This window comes from Solanum stenotomum, chromosome 12 (assembly GCF_019186545.1).
Source record: "Solanum stenotomum isolate F172 chromosome 12, ASM1918654v1, whole genome shotgun sequence".
Taxonomy (NCBI): domain Eukaryota; kingdom Viridiplantae; phylum Streptophyta; class Magnoliopsida; order Solanales; family Solanaceae; genus Solanum; species Solanum stenotomum.
In genome coordinates this window covers 6,467,603-6,486,035 of record NC_064293.1, presented here as the reverse complement: position 1 = coordinate 6,486,035, position 18,433 = coordinate 6,467,603, and the positions used below count along the sequence as shown (strand labels likewise).

At 37.8% G+C, this 18,433-nt stretch overlaps 1 protein-coding gene across 1 annotated transcript in view; it reads left to right on the top strand.

Moving 5' to 3' along the window:
- LOC125849154 (30-kDa cleavage and polyadenylation specificity factor 30-like) overlaps positions 1-17,370 on the top strand; it is a 32,561-nt gene extending 15,191 nt beyond the window's left edge. The window contains exons 3-7 of the mRNA XM_049529176.1: positions 6,478-6,640; positions 6,873-6,983; positions 12,715-12,783; positions 14,676-14,762; positions 16,230-17,370. Of these exons, the coding sequence (XP_049385133.1) occupies positions 6,478-6,640; positions 6,873-6,983; positions 12,715-12,783; positions 14,676-14,762; positions 16,230-17,090 (1,291 nt within the window). The 3' untranslated portion in view covers positions 17,091-17,370. The remainder of the gene's footprint in view (positions 1-6,477; positions 6,641-6,872; positions 6,984-12,714; positions 12,784-14,675; positions 14,763-16,229) is intronic.
- The last annotated feature ends 1,063 nt before the right edge of the window (positions 17,371-18,433 follow it).

The window sequence follows — 18,433 nt, the reverse complement described above, 5'->3', positions numbered from 1 at the left end:
TGCTACTGTTGCTCAAGTATGGAGCCAACAAGGGTGGAACTTAGTGTTAAGGAGGGCTTTGAATGACTGGGAAATTGAGGATGTGGCCAGGCTACTGGAAACACCCCTCCAGCCATATCTCAAAGAAAGGATAAACCAATTTGGAAGTTACATAACAGAGGAATGTTCACAGTCAAATCCTGCTACTCCTGCTACTGGAGGATAAATGTCAATCAGTCAGTGACTAAAAAATGGCCTTGGAAGCTAGTGTGGAAGACAAGAAGCCCATTAAAAGTAGCATGTTTTGTCTGGTTGGTCATAAAAAAAGCTTGCCTTACACATGAAGCATTACAAAAAGGGGGGATGCAGTTTTGCTCAAGATGCTTTATGTGTGAGCAGAAAGCAGAAGTAAATAATCATTTGTTCATTCACTGTAAAGCAGCTTCAAAATTGTGGAATATGTTTTTGTGTATACTAGGTGTTAGCTGGGTGATGCCAAAGACAACCATGGAGCTCCTTAATAGCTGGACAAGAATTGGCAATAGAGGGAAAAGTGAAGATTGGTGGAAGACTATTCCAGCCTGTATATGGTGGACTCTATGGAAAGAAAGGAATGCTAGGTGTTTTGAAGGACAACATGATAGTTTTCAGAAGATAGAAATGAAATGCTTAAGTCTTTTATTTTTTTGGTGTAAGCAAGAGTTGGTAGGGGAAAGCATAGAGATGGTCGATTTTAAAGGAAACTTGTAATTCTGTATGGCTTTTTGAGGGTGTGCCCACCACCCTGTGGGATGTAAGTTTCCAATTCATCACCCCTTGGATGATGAATTTTTTGTGAATACAAAGTTACCCTTATCTAAAAAAAAAAATAGATTTGCAGACATATTTCTTTTAAGGTAACGTGATGAGGGAAGTCTTCCCTAATATGTAGTATGTCTTCTACCAAAGAGAAGAGAGATGACAATTCAACAAATTCATAGGTCTCACGAGGGGGTTATTCACTGGGACTTGAGATTCAGAATGCATACGCAGGATTGGGAGATTGGCAGATTGAAAGAATTTCACAATCTGATTGAGTTTTTATGGGCTAGCCACTCCTAACAATTTATCAGATGTATAGAGCTGGAGAGAGAGTGGAGAATGGTTATTCATTTTTAGCTCTTACTATAAAAGGTTACTAGTGAGAGAGGAAGGTACTTTTCCTGATGGCTCTCTTTGGATCCCTAGAGCTCTGAGGAAGGCATGTTTTTTATATGGTTTGCGGCAAGGGGTGCAATCTTAACAATGGAAAATATGAGGAAGAAGAGGATCACCTATGTTAGTTGGTGCTTTATGTGTAGTGCAAGTGAAATGTAGACATCTCTTATTGCACTGCAAGGTGGCTAATCGGTTATGGAGGGTGATCCTCAATTTTCTTAGGATGCAATGGGTGATGTCGGGCACAGTGAAGGAGGCTTTTCAAAATTACTCTTAAGAGGGGAAAGGGAAGCCGAAGGGCATGTAGTGTTGCCCCTTTAGCAATCATGTGGGTCATTTGGAAAGAGAGAAGTAGGAGGACATTTGAAGGGTTGGAAAGATTTTGTAAAGTCGCAGAGTAGTGTTTTGTCTCTAGCCTTTTTTGGTGTACTTACGAGGTCCCTTTTTGCATAGAGAATCGGATCTCTGGTTGAGAACCACATTTTGTTGTAGGTTTCTCATCCTATGGTAATGGGTTGGCCACGTTTTTTTTGCCTCATTTGTTGATAAAATTATTTACCTTATAACTAATAATAGATGGACGGTCTTTTCTAATTTCAGTGCGACAAATGTACTAGAGTATGTATTTAGTCTCAAATATGTTTGCTATGTTTCTGGTGCAAGTTGGGAAATATTTAACTTTTGTCTAATTCTTTTGTGTTTCTGATAATCTGATAAAATTTCTTTCCTTGGTGGATTAGCGGTTAGAGAAATAGTTCTCCAATAGTCTCTCTCTACAACTCCATGATACAAACTATATTGTAGAGGAAATGGGAGGAAAACTTTGTTCTGGAATGAAACATGGATGGGACAAACACCTTTGAGACAGCAGTTCCCAGACATTTATATTCTCAATCAGCAGAAAATGGCTACAATTGTAGAAGTCAGAAATGAACAAGGATGGAACCTGATTTTTAGAAGGTTCCTCAATGACTGGGAAGTGGAGAGAATGACTCAGTTCTATAATACCTTGGAACAAGCCAAGAACCTCACTTGTGAGGAAGACAAATTGACATGGAAGCTGGAGAAAGATGGCAAGTTCAAGGTGAAATCAGCCTACAAATTACTAGACACTTCAACTGAAACAAAGGAGTTGTGGCCTTGGAAGATGATCTGGAAAGGGAAAATACCACATAAGGTGGCTTACTTCACATGGCTTGTTGCAAGACAATTTGTTCTGACTCAGGATAACTTAATGAAAAGAGGAAAGGACTTATGCTCCAGATGTTTTTTGTGTGAATCTGAGAAAGAGACAATAAACCATCTTTTTTTGCATTGTAAAGTGACTGAGAAGCTATGGAAGTATTTCATTAACCGAAGAGGTATCACATGGACCATGCCTAGAAATACTGCAGAAGTCCTAGCATGTTGGAATAGAGATGGAAGTCAGTCAGGACACAAGGAGAGATGGAAGATTGTCCCTGCCTGCATCTGGTGGACAATATAGAGTGAGAGAAATCAGAGATGTTTTGAGAACAAGAGCATCCCTTTCCAAAGCATTAAAATGAATTGTTTAGTGACCTTTTACTTTTGGTGTATCCATTCTATTCCCAAGGATCCGGGGGTCATCACCCTATTCTTAGATAGTTTATGAGGGAGATAGATGCTTAGTTTCTTTTTGGAAAACCCTCTATACTTTTGATGTAATTACTACAGGAGTTCACTATTGGTGTACTTCTATGTTTATAATACCAGTTAACTTTCTCAAAAAAAAAACTATATTGTAGAGAGAAATAGTTTTCCAAATAGGTTTACCCTCTTTAGTGTATTTAAAGCTCCATGATAAAACTATATTATACACAGTTACAAAAATCTCATGTTCAGAAGATGCATGGTGAGATGGATGTTATAGTAGGAGCAACAAGATTATGAATGTGGTTATTCGGGAGAAGGTAGGAGTGGCCTCTATGGCGGACGAAATGAGGGAAGCGAGATTGAGATGGTTTGGGCATGTGCAAAGAAGGTGCACTAACGCCCCAATGAGGAGATGTGAGAGGCTGGTTTTAAGGGGTACCTAGAGGGGTAGAGGTAGGCCGAAAAAGTATTGGAGAGAGGTGATTCGACAGGACATGACACAACTTTCATATTACCTTGGACATGGCTCTAGATAGGAAGGAGTAGAGGTCACGTATTAAGGTAGAAGGCTAGTAGAGTTGAGTGTTGTCTTGTCGTGTATAGGTTTAGGCTCATTAATGTCTATCGTAGTACTAGTCATACCCTTGTAGTTCTTGCCATATGTTGTGTATTGTATTTCAATTATCACACTATTTTGCTGCTGTTATTGTTTCCTTCTTGTAGATTTTACACTACTTTCCTTATTATATGTTTTTCATTGTTTTCTTCTTCTTTTACGTGAGTTTGATGCACTTGAGCTGAGGTATTTCGGAAACAGTGTCTCTACCTCCCCGAGGTAGTGGTAAGGTTTGCGTACACTCTACCCTCCCCAAACCCCACTTAGTGAGAGTACACTAGGTATGTCGTTGTTGTTGTATTCTAAGATGTGGGTTACCTTTCAAGTTATGCTATAAGTAATTTGCTTATTGGAAGTAATACTCTTGTTGTTGTTGTTGTTGTTGTAGTAGTAATACTCTGGTGGCTGAATCATCTTCATGTAGTGAAAGTGTTAGTTGTGTGGTTGATAGTGAGATATCTTTTATTGATGTTGAACTTCTTGTTAAAGATCATGTTGCGAATTTGAATATGCTATAGCTTGAATATAGGCTTTAATGTGTTAACTTTGTTTCCTGATATTGTAGCAACTTTGATGATAGTGATCTTCTTGTTGATTTGGGAAGTAATGTTCAGGGCCTATAATGGGAAATTGCTGAGTAATCTGTTTGAAAATAAAAGAAAATCTGTATTTCGAACTGCATATAGGAACATTTGTTTCTTCTTGATTGTTGCATATATGAACATTTTTTTTCATGAGAAACTTTATCAGTCAATTGATCCTTTCACTGGATTTCAAGTTCAATGTTGTGTTTTAGTTTGTATTATTTGGTTATGTTACTTGGTTTGTGATTCCTTGGATGATGAACTGCACATATGTTGCTAGTTATTCATAAATATTGATCCTTGTTAAGCAGTTTTATGTTTACTTGGACATAGGTGCATGTTGGGTTTGTCAAGGTGTTTACTTTTGTGATATGGGATGTGAATAGAGTTTTGGACACAGGTATGAGAATACATCTGACAAGCTTATATGCATTGGGATACTTGAATGTCTAACATTTTCTTGATCTAATGAAGGAATTATTATTAGACTTATCAAAAAAAAAAAAGAATGATTGTAATATTTTAGAATTGAGGGTATAATGTTTCACTTAGGGGGTGTTTGGATAATCTTTTTTTAAGTGACTTAAAAGTCAAAGCCAAAAGTCAAAAGTAGGTAGCTACCTACTTTTGACTTTTGCCTTTTTTATTTGTTCTTTTTAAGCCTAAAGTAAAGTGTGTCTTTGCCGAACACCTCTAAGAATTAAAAAGTGCTTAAAAGTCAAAAGCACCTAAAAATAAGTCAATCCAAACACCCTCTTAGTCAGTTGAGAGTAAGCAACATCTCCAAGAAACAGGGGAGGGGGCTGTTGGGGTGAAAGATCTTAGAATTTTATCAAAACCCTATTAAGAAAATGGCTTTAGGGATTTGATATTGACGAGCACACTCTATGGAGGGGGGTGTTGATGGATAAATATGGATTTGTTGAAGCAAAATGGAGGAATTATTATATCACATGTAGACTTTAGAGGGATATTATGAAAGGGTGAGAAGATTTCATTGGTAACAAAACCTTCTGGTTATGGGATGGAGTATAATTAGCTTTGGGCGTTATAAGTAGGGTGAAAGAGACGTTAAGACACATTCATAAACATATATAGTATCTCGAGAATCTAGTCAGAGGGAAATGACAGTATGAGAATTCTGGAGATTACAATAGAGGGGTTCATTGGAACAAAGGGTTTAGATAGAATCTTCAGGATGTGAAGTTTCTGAATTGCAAGCTTGGTTGAAATGCTGTAAAAGCAAAATACTTCAGACACTAGTCAGGACTCATGGTTGTGGGGTGGAAAGGTGAATTGTTTTCAGTATAATCATATTATCATAACCCTTGGTAAGGGAGGAAGAAAATTTTTGACACTTACGGTTTGGATCCCTATAGAACCAAAACATGTGCTTTTTTTACTCAACGATAGAAGGAGTAATCCGAAAGCTGGAAATTTGACCAAAAGGCAGATTACATGTCAACCGGTAATTTATGTGCAAATGTTCAGGTGAAGATGTGGACTACCTCTTATTTTTTCAGGTGGCAACTCGCTTGTGTTGTGAGATGGTGAGATGGTTCGAACTGCAATGTTGATGCCGAGCACACTGAAGGAGGCTCTCTTCAGTTGGACATGTTGAAGAAAGAAGAGAAGTGAAGAGCATGGGATGTTGCTCTGTTAGTACTCATGTAGGTCCTGTTGAAGGGAGGAATATGATATAGCTTTAGTAACGATAGAGAATCATATGACGTTGTAGATTCTCTTTTGGTTGCTGTTTGTATACTGGGATTTTGCCATCGTAATTTAAGGATTCTTTTGTGATTGTTTTATCGGTTTATATGGCAATCTAGGAGTTCATTTCTTCATGGAACTAAAACTTCTTGGCGCTACTAGTATAACTGAAGCCAAAAGTATATAAATCCGTTCGACCAGATATCATACATAATCGCTACTAGCACGCCTATCTTGTCGTGATGAAGGAGCTATGCCAAGAAAAAGGAAGAGCCATGATGATTGTTTAATTGACTAGTTTCACAAGGAGTAGTTTGCAGTAGATGCAATTTCATTATTCTCTCATAGCAGTCTGTTACATATTTGCTTGCAAGTTTGTCTACAAATGAATGAGTAAGCTTTATGGATGAAAACTATCCAGGACTAAACATTACAGATTTGCTGGTTAGAACTGGTATTCTGTCTTCGAACATTGTATGTTATTAAGTGACACAAGGTGGTGATTCATTCTGTGCGGTGTTGTTTTACTTGCAATATCTTTCATTTGTTACCAGTGAGGTGATTAATTTCCTTTAATTTTTGAACTTCTTATTTTGACACCTGGCACAGCAATGACTTCCATTTTTTAATTCATTGATCTTTGTTCATGTAGTACTAATGTCCCTCTTCTCTATCCATGTCCCCCTTTATTGTGCTACTGAATAAGAAAGGACAGTTGCAGTCCATATCTCTGTTTTTGCTAGGACACTTATCCAATTTCTTGCATGGAATTAGGTACTTTATAGTTAAAAGCTGCAACCGTGAGAATCTTGAATTGTCAGTACAACAAGGAGTTTGGGCAACTCAAAGAAGCAATGAGGCTAAACTAAATGAAGCTTTTGACTCTGTGGAAAATGTCATTCTGATATTTTCAGTCAACCGGACCAGACATTTTCAGGTAGGCTGTTATTATCTCTATCCCTCATGTGTTACAGATGTAAAGTTTGTCTATTACTCAATAGCTGAGGAATGTTTAGTATTACTAGTATATCATTATTGTAAGTGTGTATAATTTGATTTTGACTTGTCATGGAAGTAATGTGTGAGTTAAGGCTAGTTGATGGTTGTAAAACAAAGCTTTCTTTGGTGGATGCATTTTCATGATGTGAGATTTGTTTACTATTTGTTAGGGTTGTGGAAAGATGGCATCTAGAATTGGTGGCGCTGCTAATGGAGGAAACTGGAAGCATGAACATGGAACTGCTCATTATGGACGTAATTTTTCAGTGAAATGGTTGAAGGTCATTTATATTTTCTTTTTCCCCTCCCTGTAATCTTGGTTCCTGTGTCTTTTGCTTATGCACCTTTTCCAGTTGGATGGCCTTGATGTTTATCTGTGTGTGTAGTACCTTACTAATTTCTATCAGGGGCTTGGGGGCAAACACAGTGTGGCTTGAAATTGTTTTTCCATTTCTTTTCGGGATATTAGTATTCTTTTCTCCAAGGAAGTGGGAAAAAGTGAGATGAAATTATCAGCAAACCCAAAAAGAATCATCATTTATGGTGTAGAAGATAATGGAGTATTTAGTTGTCTTTTCAATGTTTTTATATTTATGTGGGAACTTAAATTGGTAATAGTAAGGGCATGTTGAATTTACGACCAGTTATGATGGCCAGCGAGGTTTTTTTAACTTTTTGGGAAAATGGTCAAAAATACCCTTGAACTATAGGAAAAGGTATAAAAATACCCTCCATCCACCTTTTTGGTCTAAAAATACCCTTTCATTCACCTTTTTGGCCCACTTATACCCTTGAAACTAACAACCTTCTCTTTATTTTGTTTTCTTAAAAAGTATTTATTATGCGTCATTTTCTTATTGGATTAGATAACACCTCCCATCTTTACTAGATTTTTTTTTCATTATTAAACCTTGCTGCTGTACAGTTTTTTTAAATAAATATTGAAGGAAATAAGAAATGGTCTGATGGACGCTTATACTTGTATGCGTTTGTATTCCAAACCCTTCTACTCAACACTGTCAACTAAACCCTCAAACTCGTTAAAACACTATATTTTAAACCCTTTTCTCATCAGATCACTCTGTGTGTGTAATCCAACCTCTTATACATGTAATTACATGTCATTTTTCAATGACACCTAAGAAATTAAATATTAAGAAAATAAAAAAATCAAATATTTAACTTTTGTAAATTCTGAAATATTTTAAATAGTCATGTTCTTCCATCTTCATATATGCTCATAATTTGAGCACCAAATTCATGCCAAATAGATGAAATTCTTCTTTATTGGACTTGAAATTTCAACTACAAGTTCACTAAGACAAATCCTCCAAATCAAGTGATCAATGTTTAAAGTTGTAACATGGAATGTTAGGGGGGCAAACAATGAGAATAAAAGAAGATTAATTCGGAGTCTACTTCAACAGTGGGGTGCAGATATATACGTGCTAGTGGAAACAAAATTGACAGGAGCAGATACACAATTGATCAAACAATTGTGGTTCAACCGATGGCTGGGAGAACTACACTTAGAGGCAGTGGGGAGAAGTGGGGGTATAGCAGTGTTATGGGACAGGAGAATGTGGAAAGGTGAATTGGTGGAGGCTTCTGGGCAAGTAATCACATGTAGATTTGAAGGCATTAATACGAACTTAGCTTGGTTCCTTAGTTCAATTTATGCTGATTGTAACGAACATGCACAGGTCCTTGGCTGTTTTGTGGGGATTTCAATGTGACAAGATATCCCACGGAAAGATCAACTGGATAGAGATTAACAGGGGCTATGTCTGACTTCACAGATTGGATGAATGAAATAGAGCTAATTGACCCTCCTTTATTTGGAGGATTGTACACCTGGAGAAGGGGTGAAAACCATTTGACTGCTTCTAGATTGGATAGATTTCTTTACTTTCATCATTGGGACGACTCTTTCCCACAAATTAGGCAAAGTCTTCTACCAAGACTAGAGTCTGATCACAATCCAGTGATGCTAACCTGCGGGGAGCTAAACTTGAAGAAATCTTATTTCAAGTTTGAACAATGGTGGATGCAAGTAGAAGGTTTCAGGGAGAAGGTAAAGGACTGGTGGTGCTCCTTCTCAGTAAATGGGACCCCCTCTTTTATCTTAGCCTCCAAACTGAAGTTACTGAAAGGGAAGTTGAAACAATGGGGCTATGAGAACAGAGTCAACTGGAAACAAAAGAAGGAAGAGATACTCAATCAAATTGCTGGTCTGGAAAAGATACAAGAGCAGAGAATATTGACTGACGATGAACTCCTTCAAAAAGTTCATCTATCTAGGGAGTTTGATGAAGCTTCTAGGAATGAGGAGATAGCTTGGAGACAAAGGTCAAGAATTCAATGGCTCAAACATGGAGACAAGAACACCAAGTACTTCCATAGGATGGCCACAACACACAAAAGAATAAACTCAATTGAAAAATTGGAAGTAAATGGCAGAGAGTTGACTGGTACTGATGGGATCAAAACATAGATTACTAATTTCTATCAGAAACTATACAGAGAAACTGAGAATTGGAGGCCTGGCCTAAACTTACAAGGCATTGAAAGCATCAGTTTGGAGGAGAAGGATTGGTTACAAAGACAGTTCGAGGAAGAAGAAGTGGCAGAAGGTATCAAATTGTGTGCAAGCGATAAAGCCCCTGGCCCTGACGGGTTTCCTATGAGCTTTTATCAGAACTTTTGGGAGATGCTCAAGGTAGATATCATGAATACCATCAGACAATTTCATGATTAGCAGGTCTTTGAGAAGAGCTTGAATGCCACCTTTGTGGCTCTTATCCCGAAGGAGACAGAGGCAGTTGAGCTTAGGGACTTCAGACCAGTAAGTTTGATAGGCGGGGTATACAAAATTATAGCTAAGCTGCTAGCTGAGAGGTTGAAGAAAGTAATCAGCAAACTGGTAAACAAACACCAGATGGCATTCATAAAAGGCAGACAGATCATGGATGCTACCCTTATTGCTAGTGAATGTGTAGATACTAGACTCAGAGGGGCTGACTCTGGAGTTATGTGCAAGCTAGACATTGAGAAGGCATATGATCATGTCAACTGGGAGTTTTTGTTCAATATGTTAAAACAAATGGGGTTTGGTGAGAGATGGTTGAGATGGATTGAGGTCTGTATAAAAACTGTTAGGTTCTCCATTCTGATAAATGGAGAACCTACTGGTTTTTTTCCCTCAGAAAAAGGTCTTAGACAGGGAGACCCTTTGTCCCCTTTCCTTTTCATCATAGCCATGGAAGGATTCGATAGTATGATGAGGGTGGCTACTCAAAACTCATTGTTGCAAGGATTCAAAGTAGGCAATCTCTCAGGGGTGGATATGCAAATTTGTCACTTGCTTTATGCTGACGACACTGTCATATTTTGTGAAGCTAAGGAGGAACAAATTAGAATTGTCAGAATGATATTGGTAGTCTTTGAGGCGGTCTCAGGCTTGGCAGTCAATTGGAGGAAGAGTTGTATATATCCCATCAAAGAGGTGACACAGATCCAGGCCTTAGCAAACATTTTGGGGTGCAAAATCGAAAAACTCCCAACTGTTTACCTAGGTATGCCACTTGGAAACAACCATAAAGAGCTAGTGATATGGGATGGTATAATTGAAAAAACTGAGAAGAAGCTGGCAAACTGGAAATCTCAATATCTATCCTTCGGTGGGAGAACCATTTTGATAAACTCTGTACTAGACTCTTTACCTACCTATGTGATGTCCCTATTCCCTATGCCGACCAAAGTGGAAGAAAGACTTGATAAATTAAGGAGGGATTTTATTTGGTCGGGAATCAAGGAGGGTAAAAGAATACATCTTGTCAAATGGCAAATTGCTTTGCTGAGTAGAAGCTCAGGGGGGTTAGGGATCAGAAACTTGGGGCTACAAAACAAGTGCTTGTTGGCAAAATGGCTGTGGAGGTTCGGAAGAGAGGATCAAGCACTTTGGAAGGAAGTTATCAGTAACAAGTATGGCCAGAATAGCCCATGGGTTTCCGATATGGTGAATATCCCGTATGGTGTCTCGGTGTGGAGAACTATCAGAAATTTATGGGGTCAACTACAACACAATATTAGATACAAAGTGGGGAATGGGATCAGGGTTCTTTTCTGGAAAGATCACTGGATTGGTCAGGACTCTTTGATGTCTTCCTATCCGGATATATATACCCTCAGCTCGTCTCAAGATGCAATGGTAAATGAGGTATGGTCTGAACAAGGCTGGAATTTCAGCTTCAGAAGGTTACTAAATGACTGGGAGATAGGGAGAGTAGCCGAGATGCTCCAAACACTAGATGATTTCAAGGGCACAAATCTGGAAGTTGATGTAATGATTTGGAAACACAATCATGATGGTAGGTTGTCAGTCAGCAGATTGTACAATAGGAAAGTGAAGGAACTCCCAGGGGAAATCTCTGGACCATGGAGTAAGGTATGGAAAAATAAAGTGCCAACTAAAGTGAGGTGTTTCTCATGGCTAGTGGCTAGAAGGGCATGCCTAACTCATGAGAAGCTGCAAAGAAGAGGCTTTGAAATAGCTTCCTGGTGTTCATTGTGTAATGAGACAAATGATACTAATAGCCATCTATTCCTCCATTGCAAAGTCACTGCTCAATTATGGACCATTTTTCTAAGCAGAACACACACAAACTGGACAATGCCAGAACACACTGCAGACCTTCTTAGTTGCTGGGTGAGAAGGGGGAGGAGTAAGAGCCAGAGAAATGGTGGAACATGATACCCTCTTGTATATGGTGGACTATTTGGAGAGAAAGAAACAAGAGGTGTATGGAAAATACTGCAGAATCAGTACAAAAGATCAAATGGCGTTGTCTGAAGACCTTCTGTTTTTGGTGTAATGAGGAGGGTATAGAGGATGCTGGACAGATTTTTAATTTTTTCTCTTCTTTATAAGTTTAGTAGCAATTTCTTGAGTTGGTCTTTTTTGGGTCACTGATGTAAATCTTTTTGATGGTTGCTAGCATACCCTCATTGCTGAGGAATACAACTTTACTTTATCAAAAAAGAAAAACAAATAGTTACTAGATTTTTATTAAAAAAAATTGGGGTCTTGAAGAGGTGTTTGTTTTGGTTTGGATAAATTATGGAAAAAAATCTAGTAGAGATGAGATTTTTATTTCATTGAATAAGAAAATGACACATAATAAATATATTGTTTAAAAACAAAATAAAGAGAGGGTTGTTAGTTTTAAAGATATAAGTGAGCCAAAAAGGTAGATGAAGGGTATTTTTAGACCTTTTCCTTTAGTTCAAGGGTGTTTTTGACCCTTTTCTGTAACTTTTTTCGACAAAGGTAATATTGTATTCCTTAGCATTAAGGCTATGCTGGCAACCGCCAAAAAATGTTCCCAGAAATTACACAAGGAAGGGTAAAAACAGAAGAAGAAAAAAGACTAAATACTTACAAAGCACCTATAAAATCTACCAGCTGATCAGCTACTACTACACCTGTTTCTTTACACCAAAAGTATAATGTATTTATACAGTTTTCTTTGGATGCCTGAAAAGGAATAGTTATATCCTCATGACATCTATTGTTTCTTTAGTAATATCCTCATGACATCTATGGTTTCTTTCCTTCCAAACTGCCCACCATATACATGGTATTATCTTCCACCCTTCCTCCTCTTCTTATTCAACAGCTTACCAAATCTGCCGTATGCTCTGCCATTATCCACCTGGTCTATAATTTTGGATTCCAAAATGGAGATGTGTGGGTATTCGAACCTAACCAGATGAAAGTTCAATTCTCTCTTCACCAAAAGCGTCATACGAAAGAAATCCTATTCCTTTTATGACCTTTCCAATTTCTCTTTAGGACTATGATCATTTTCCTAACAGGTAGTTGATATAACTTAGTGTCTGGGATTTTCTTTCTTTTTTGTTTTTTGCATTTCTCTTCTCTTTACCTCCTTTTTATGTAATTGTTGCATAATTGCTTTCACATCTGAACTAACTCCAAGGTTTAAAATGCAGCTCTGTGAACTGTCCTTCCAGAAAACTCACCATTTGAGGAATCCATACAATGAGAACTTACCAGTGAAGGTATAAGCCTGAGCCTTTATCCCTTGATCCTTTTGATCAATTTCAACTAGTTTAATTTTCACTTTAACTGCTCTGAGAATGTCATGTCCAATGATTGATTTAGACTGAACATACTAACAGGCAAGAATTTGTGTTTGTATTGAAGATTGCTGTAATTCCTCAATTGTCTTTTTACATGGATGCTATAATAAACATCCCTAAGATCCTGACTCGTCTGGCAGACCATTGGCTAGTTGCATTTCCCATCCACTCTATCCCCACACATCTTTCTTTTTGGAAACAACCTTGGTTTTTGCATTTCAGTAAGACCATCTAGTTCCACCGGAACTTTGACTGCTTCTGGTAAGAACCAAAAATCTTTCGTCCACTGTAAAGATTTGAGTATCTTGAGTTGCTCAAAAAAAAGATTTGAGTATCTTGAGTTAGTAAAAAAAAAAAGATTAGAGTATCTTGAGTTCGGGTCATCTGGATAAAAGAGATTATTTTCTCTCTCCCAAAGCTGATACTCTTTAGTGGGAAAAATTGTATATTTTGTTTTGGAAAACTGAAATATAAAGAAAAGAATTCTTTTAGAGAGAGGGAGTTAACTTAGCCAGATTGTCTTGACCTGACAATCAAAAGACCAGTTCCTTCGAATTTCACATCTAATTATGATGTTCGGTAAAGGCAAGCTTAAAGAAATCACCAAAAAACTTGGTTATTTAAGCAGTCAGGATTCTTGCTGAACTATATATATAACAGCATATTCTGCAGTGCTCACATTGCCAAGGTAGCTAGGTTTTTACTTTTAAGGCAAGGATTTTGGTTCAAGTTACTGCTAAAGTGCATTTCCAACATTACCCAAAAAGTGAACAATGGTCACAAGTGAGATAACATATCTTAGTGTGACCTTAATCACAGTCTTCTTTTGAGCCTTTGAAGATAACAAGCCGTAATTCATGAAAATATACTCCGCTTCTGTTCAATAAATTCTTTACTAAAATGTGATATCCTCCTCAACTTGCAATCAGTTTGGATTAAGGTTTGACCAACAGTTGAGGCATTGAGGCTGGTAAGCTAAATGGTTTAAATGTTGAAGGTTTCTTCTTTTTTGTCACTAAAATATTCTTAGTTTGTTGGCGATCAGTGTTGTCAAAGGCTTACGAGGCACAAAACATGTTGAGCGCTTCACTTAACAGGCGCTTCAGTGTCGCCATCAAGGTTCTAAGACATTCTTTTCTTTCGAAAGAGTAATTCTGAAGAGGCAACACTAAATAATTGATATTTCGTTTTATTGTAGTTATTTTTCAATTTCTTTGTCCATATATTTGTTATTCATGCTTAGAATTATTAGTTTGGGACGAACATGCAGATTTGTATTTTTTTTCTCCATTTGCACCTCTCTTCATTAAAGCCTACACTTTATTTGCGATTTGTGTTTATAGCCCCTACGGACTTTAGAATTTTTTTGCTCTTTTCACCTTTGATAACACAGTTGGTGAATCAGTACTGATGAAAGCGTACCACAAGCTTCCCTTTTGTTGCATGCTAAGGATTGTGCTTCACTCAACATTGCCTGTGCTAATGAGTTTTGATGAATGTGGTGAATCACGAAGGACAGAAATCTATGATAAATATATTTTTTCAAATATTAGACTGCCTTCCAGTAAGGATCAATCGCCAAAGGTCCTATTCTTGACATCTTGTGCAATGTGTTTCAGATTCTCTTGAACTGCAGGGTGCATTTAAGATCTTCCTTTTACTAAGATATTTAATTGGTGATTGATGCATATAGTATCTGAAATAGGAGCTCCTTAGTTGGTCTAGTTTGTTTTGTTTGGATTCTAAATTGGTCTACATGCTGTTGTTACTTCCAGTCACCGTTTTAATGTTGTATTTTGCTACTGTTGCAGATAAGCAGAGATTGTCAAGAATTAGAGCCCTCTGTTGGTGAGCAGTTGGCTTCTTTGCTATATCTTGAACCAGATAGCGAACTTATGGTACTTCTTTTACTAAAATTGAATGTTGTCCTCAATAAAGTTTTCATTCTCTAGATGGTAATGTTTCCATTCCTGAAGCTTTCGGAGTGCTTCCGTCTGTTACTTGTCTCGGTATAATATGTGCTAGAACAAATGACTAGTATAATTATGACGGTGCTTTTTGCAAGTAAAGATTGCATTAGATATCAATATTGACAATATGCATAAAACCGCTGCTGATATATACAATGGAACACTTGTTACTGCTTTCGTGGCTATCTCTGTGAAAGCACTATTTCTGCAGGAGCATGGTATAATTTCTGCTTTTGGTTGAAGCTATTAGAAAAGTTTCTGGTTTTGGTTGTAAGAGTTTTTGATCCCATATTTTGTGCATTGAATTAGTTAATGCTGATTGACAATATTGAGCCTTGTGATAGTTAAATACAAGTATTTTGAAATTTCTCAGTGATAGGTGTTGTGCAAATACTTCTAATGGGGAATTGGGATTGAAAATTAATCCTCTGGTGTGTTGTCAGTCCTAACTGGCTATCTGTTCATCTAGTTAAAAATTCTTAGATTGTCTCGTGTAGGTGATCGGTGAAATCATGAATGGTTTGATTAGATAGTTTCTAGTTTTAATGTCTTGAATTTTTTAGCATTATTCATTTGGATAATAAATGAGAGTATTTTGTCCTTGAAGGATTAATTCCTCTCAATTTATAAGGTGTGGTTTCACCTGCTTGTCAAATCCATCAAATCTTATCCCCAATTCCTGCCCAGCTTTATCACATTCATTTAAACCACATAGAGACCTGTTCTGGTACTGCAGTTGATTTGCTTTGGTGTATGCACCAACAATGGTAACACCATGATGATTGCAGTTTATTGACTGACAAGGTTGATTGCTGATCATTGATTGTGTCGATGATACCTCCTACATACTTAGCCTGTTCAGACCTGAACTTACACTGGAATTTTTTTGGTTTTTTGTCTCACTACTAAGGCACTCACCATCCTCACATGGGTTGTCCAAGATTTCATTGGTCATCGTATAGGATAAGCATATCTGATACACTTGTTTCTTCTTTTCTCCGCCAAATTTTCCACAAAGCTCCATTGCTACCGGGTTAAATTTTATTTAGATCATGACATAGTGCAGTTTGGACATGTTTTAACACAGTTTTGGTTCTTCTTTGATTTGTAGCGGTGGTGAGTTGTCTATTCTTATTTTTTATTGGTTTGATAATGACTCAGTTCTTTCCAATTACATGTCTCAAGTTCAGTCCAACGTGTCTGAGTCCTCAAACTCAAAATTTTGCTGCAATCCTTCCCTTCCCTTGTAATGTGCTGTTTGTCATTAAGCATCTGATGCTTGAATTATCCACAGCGAGAAAAGGGCATGGTAGTTATAGTAACTCTACAAACTATATCCTATTGCAGTTGGGATCAAGTAGACTGTATTCTAATGGGATAATAACTGCATTTCAGGCAATCTCACTTACAGCAGAATCCAAGCGACAGGAAGAAAAGGTGAAGGGAGTGAACCCTGACAATGGGAAAGATAACCCAGATATTGTACCATTTGAAGACAACGAAGAAGAGGAAGAGGAAGAGGAAGAGGAAGAAAGTGAGGACGAGGATGAAAGCTTTGATCAAGGTTTTGGACCAGCTGTGCTTGGTAGAGGAAGGGGCACGGGAATTGCATGGCCTCCAATTATGCCTTTTGGACATGGGCCCAGGCCTCCTCCTGGGATGCGAGGCTTCCCTCCAGGCATGATGGGTGATGGGTTTTCTTATGGAGCTATGACACCTGAGGGTTTCCCAATGCCTGATCATTTTGGAATGGGTCCCCGACCTTTTGGTCCATATGGCCCACCATTTTCAAGTGATTTGATGTTTCATGGCCGCCCTCCAGCTGGTGGATTTGGGATGATGATGGGTCCTGGAAGGCCCCCTTTCATGGGCGGAATGGGTCCGGGAGCGACGGGCCCACCCAGAGCTGGCCGAGCAGTTGGAATGCATCCATCATTCGTTCCGCCCTCATCTCAGCCTTCTCAATATCCTTATAGGGCTAAAAGAGAACAGCGGGCTCCAGTTAGTGACAGGAATGATAGATTTAGCTCAGATCAAGGTAAGGGTCAGGAAATGATGGGTTCAGTTGGTGGACCAGATGGAGTACATATGCAAATAGGGAAATCTGAACACGATAACCAGTTTGGTGCTGGAAACAGCCAAAAAAATGAGGAAAGCGAAAGTGAGGATGAAGCACCAAGAAGATCAAGACATGGGGATGGAAAGAAGAAGAGGCGGGATGTTGATGAAGATGCTGCAACTGGCTCAGAAAAATAGGTGTTTGTAAATCAAATATAGAAGTCATCTTGTCTTTGCAGCTGTTTGTGACATGCTCTACGGGGGCAAATGCAACTAGCTTTTATGTAGAAACCCATCCACCAACCTGTTTTTGCAGATTTAGAAAGAGAAATTCAACTTGTATTCTTACTCTTATATCACGATCCTGTCAGAGTATTCGGCCCCGACTGAGAAATTAACAAGAGGTTTATAATATAAGTGCTGGTGTCTAATTTGTGTAACAATTAAATTTTACAGCCTTTTATTAGATAAATTTTGAGGAATATTCCTGTTGTTCGTTGGCTCAACTTTTCTTTTTGTCATGCTGGCACATAGTCCCAACTTAGTGAAGCATGAAAAGTTGGTTGAAGCCTTGAAGGTCGTATCATGATTCATTAAAAGTTGATGAACTTACTTTGTCTATGAATTATTTTAGTTGCTGATATATGGAAAGCATGTTTAGCAGGTGTACTTTTCCTTCTCAGCCTCTTCCTTTTAAGTTACCATGTATTTAGAAGGTGAAAATGATGAAAATGGTTCCACAAGTTTGTCATTTATTATTTTGCTATGCATGACCTTAAGATTCTAGCTCATCTAACACAATTTTTGCCGTATTTAATGGCTTAAAAGTTATTGTAGACGATAAAATTTGCGCTGAGAAAATAATAATCAAGATTGTAAAATATTTATTTCAAATATATGAGCGTTACAATCTCTATTAATCCTCTGATCCGTTTTCCTGAATGTAAATTCAAGGAATTTGAGCTTGAGCTTTGAATTTGGTGAACTTGTTCTTGACTTGTATTTGGATTCAACATTCTTCGAACTTGATCTTAAACCTTGATGAACTTGATCTTGAATTCAAGGGATTTTGAGCTTCTTCCTGAATCTTGTGGGCTTGATCTTGAGTTGTTTCTTAAATTTGAGCACTTGAGTGCTTGAATTCTTGAACTTGTAGCTTGTAGAGAAATTTGTGGCATTTGACTTACGAGCTCTCTCTAACTTTTTGTTAGAATCTTGGTGTCTTTTTCGAATTATGAGAACCACTATTTATAGTTGTAGCATGGAGGATTTGTGATGAGGACAAACTTTCTCCGGCCAATCAAATTTAAGTGACGTGGCGGAGGAGTAGTGATGAAGACATGTTTCCTTCGATCATTTAAATTTGAGTGACATGTTGATATTTGATTGGTCGGAACATGTCAATTGCACAAATGTGACATGTTTTTATTGGCCTTTGCTTTAACTAGGCATATCATGTCACTTTGACATGTGACATGATCTTATTGACTTATTCGTTTGACTTGTCATGCCACATCATTTGACACGTAGAACAAAACTGG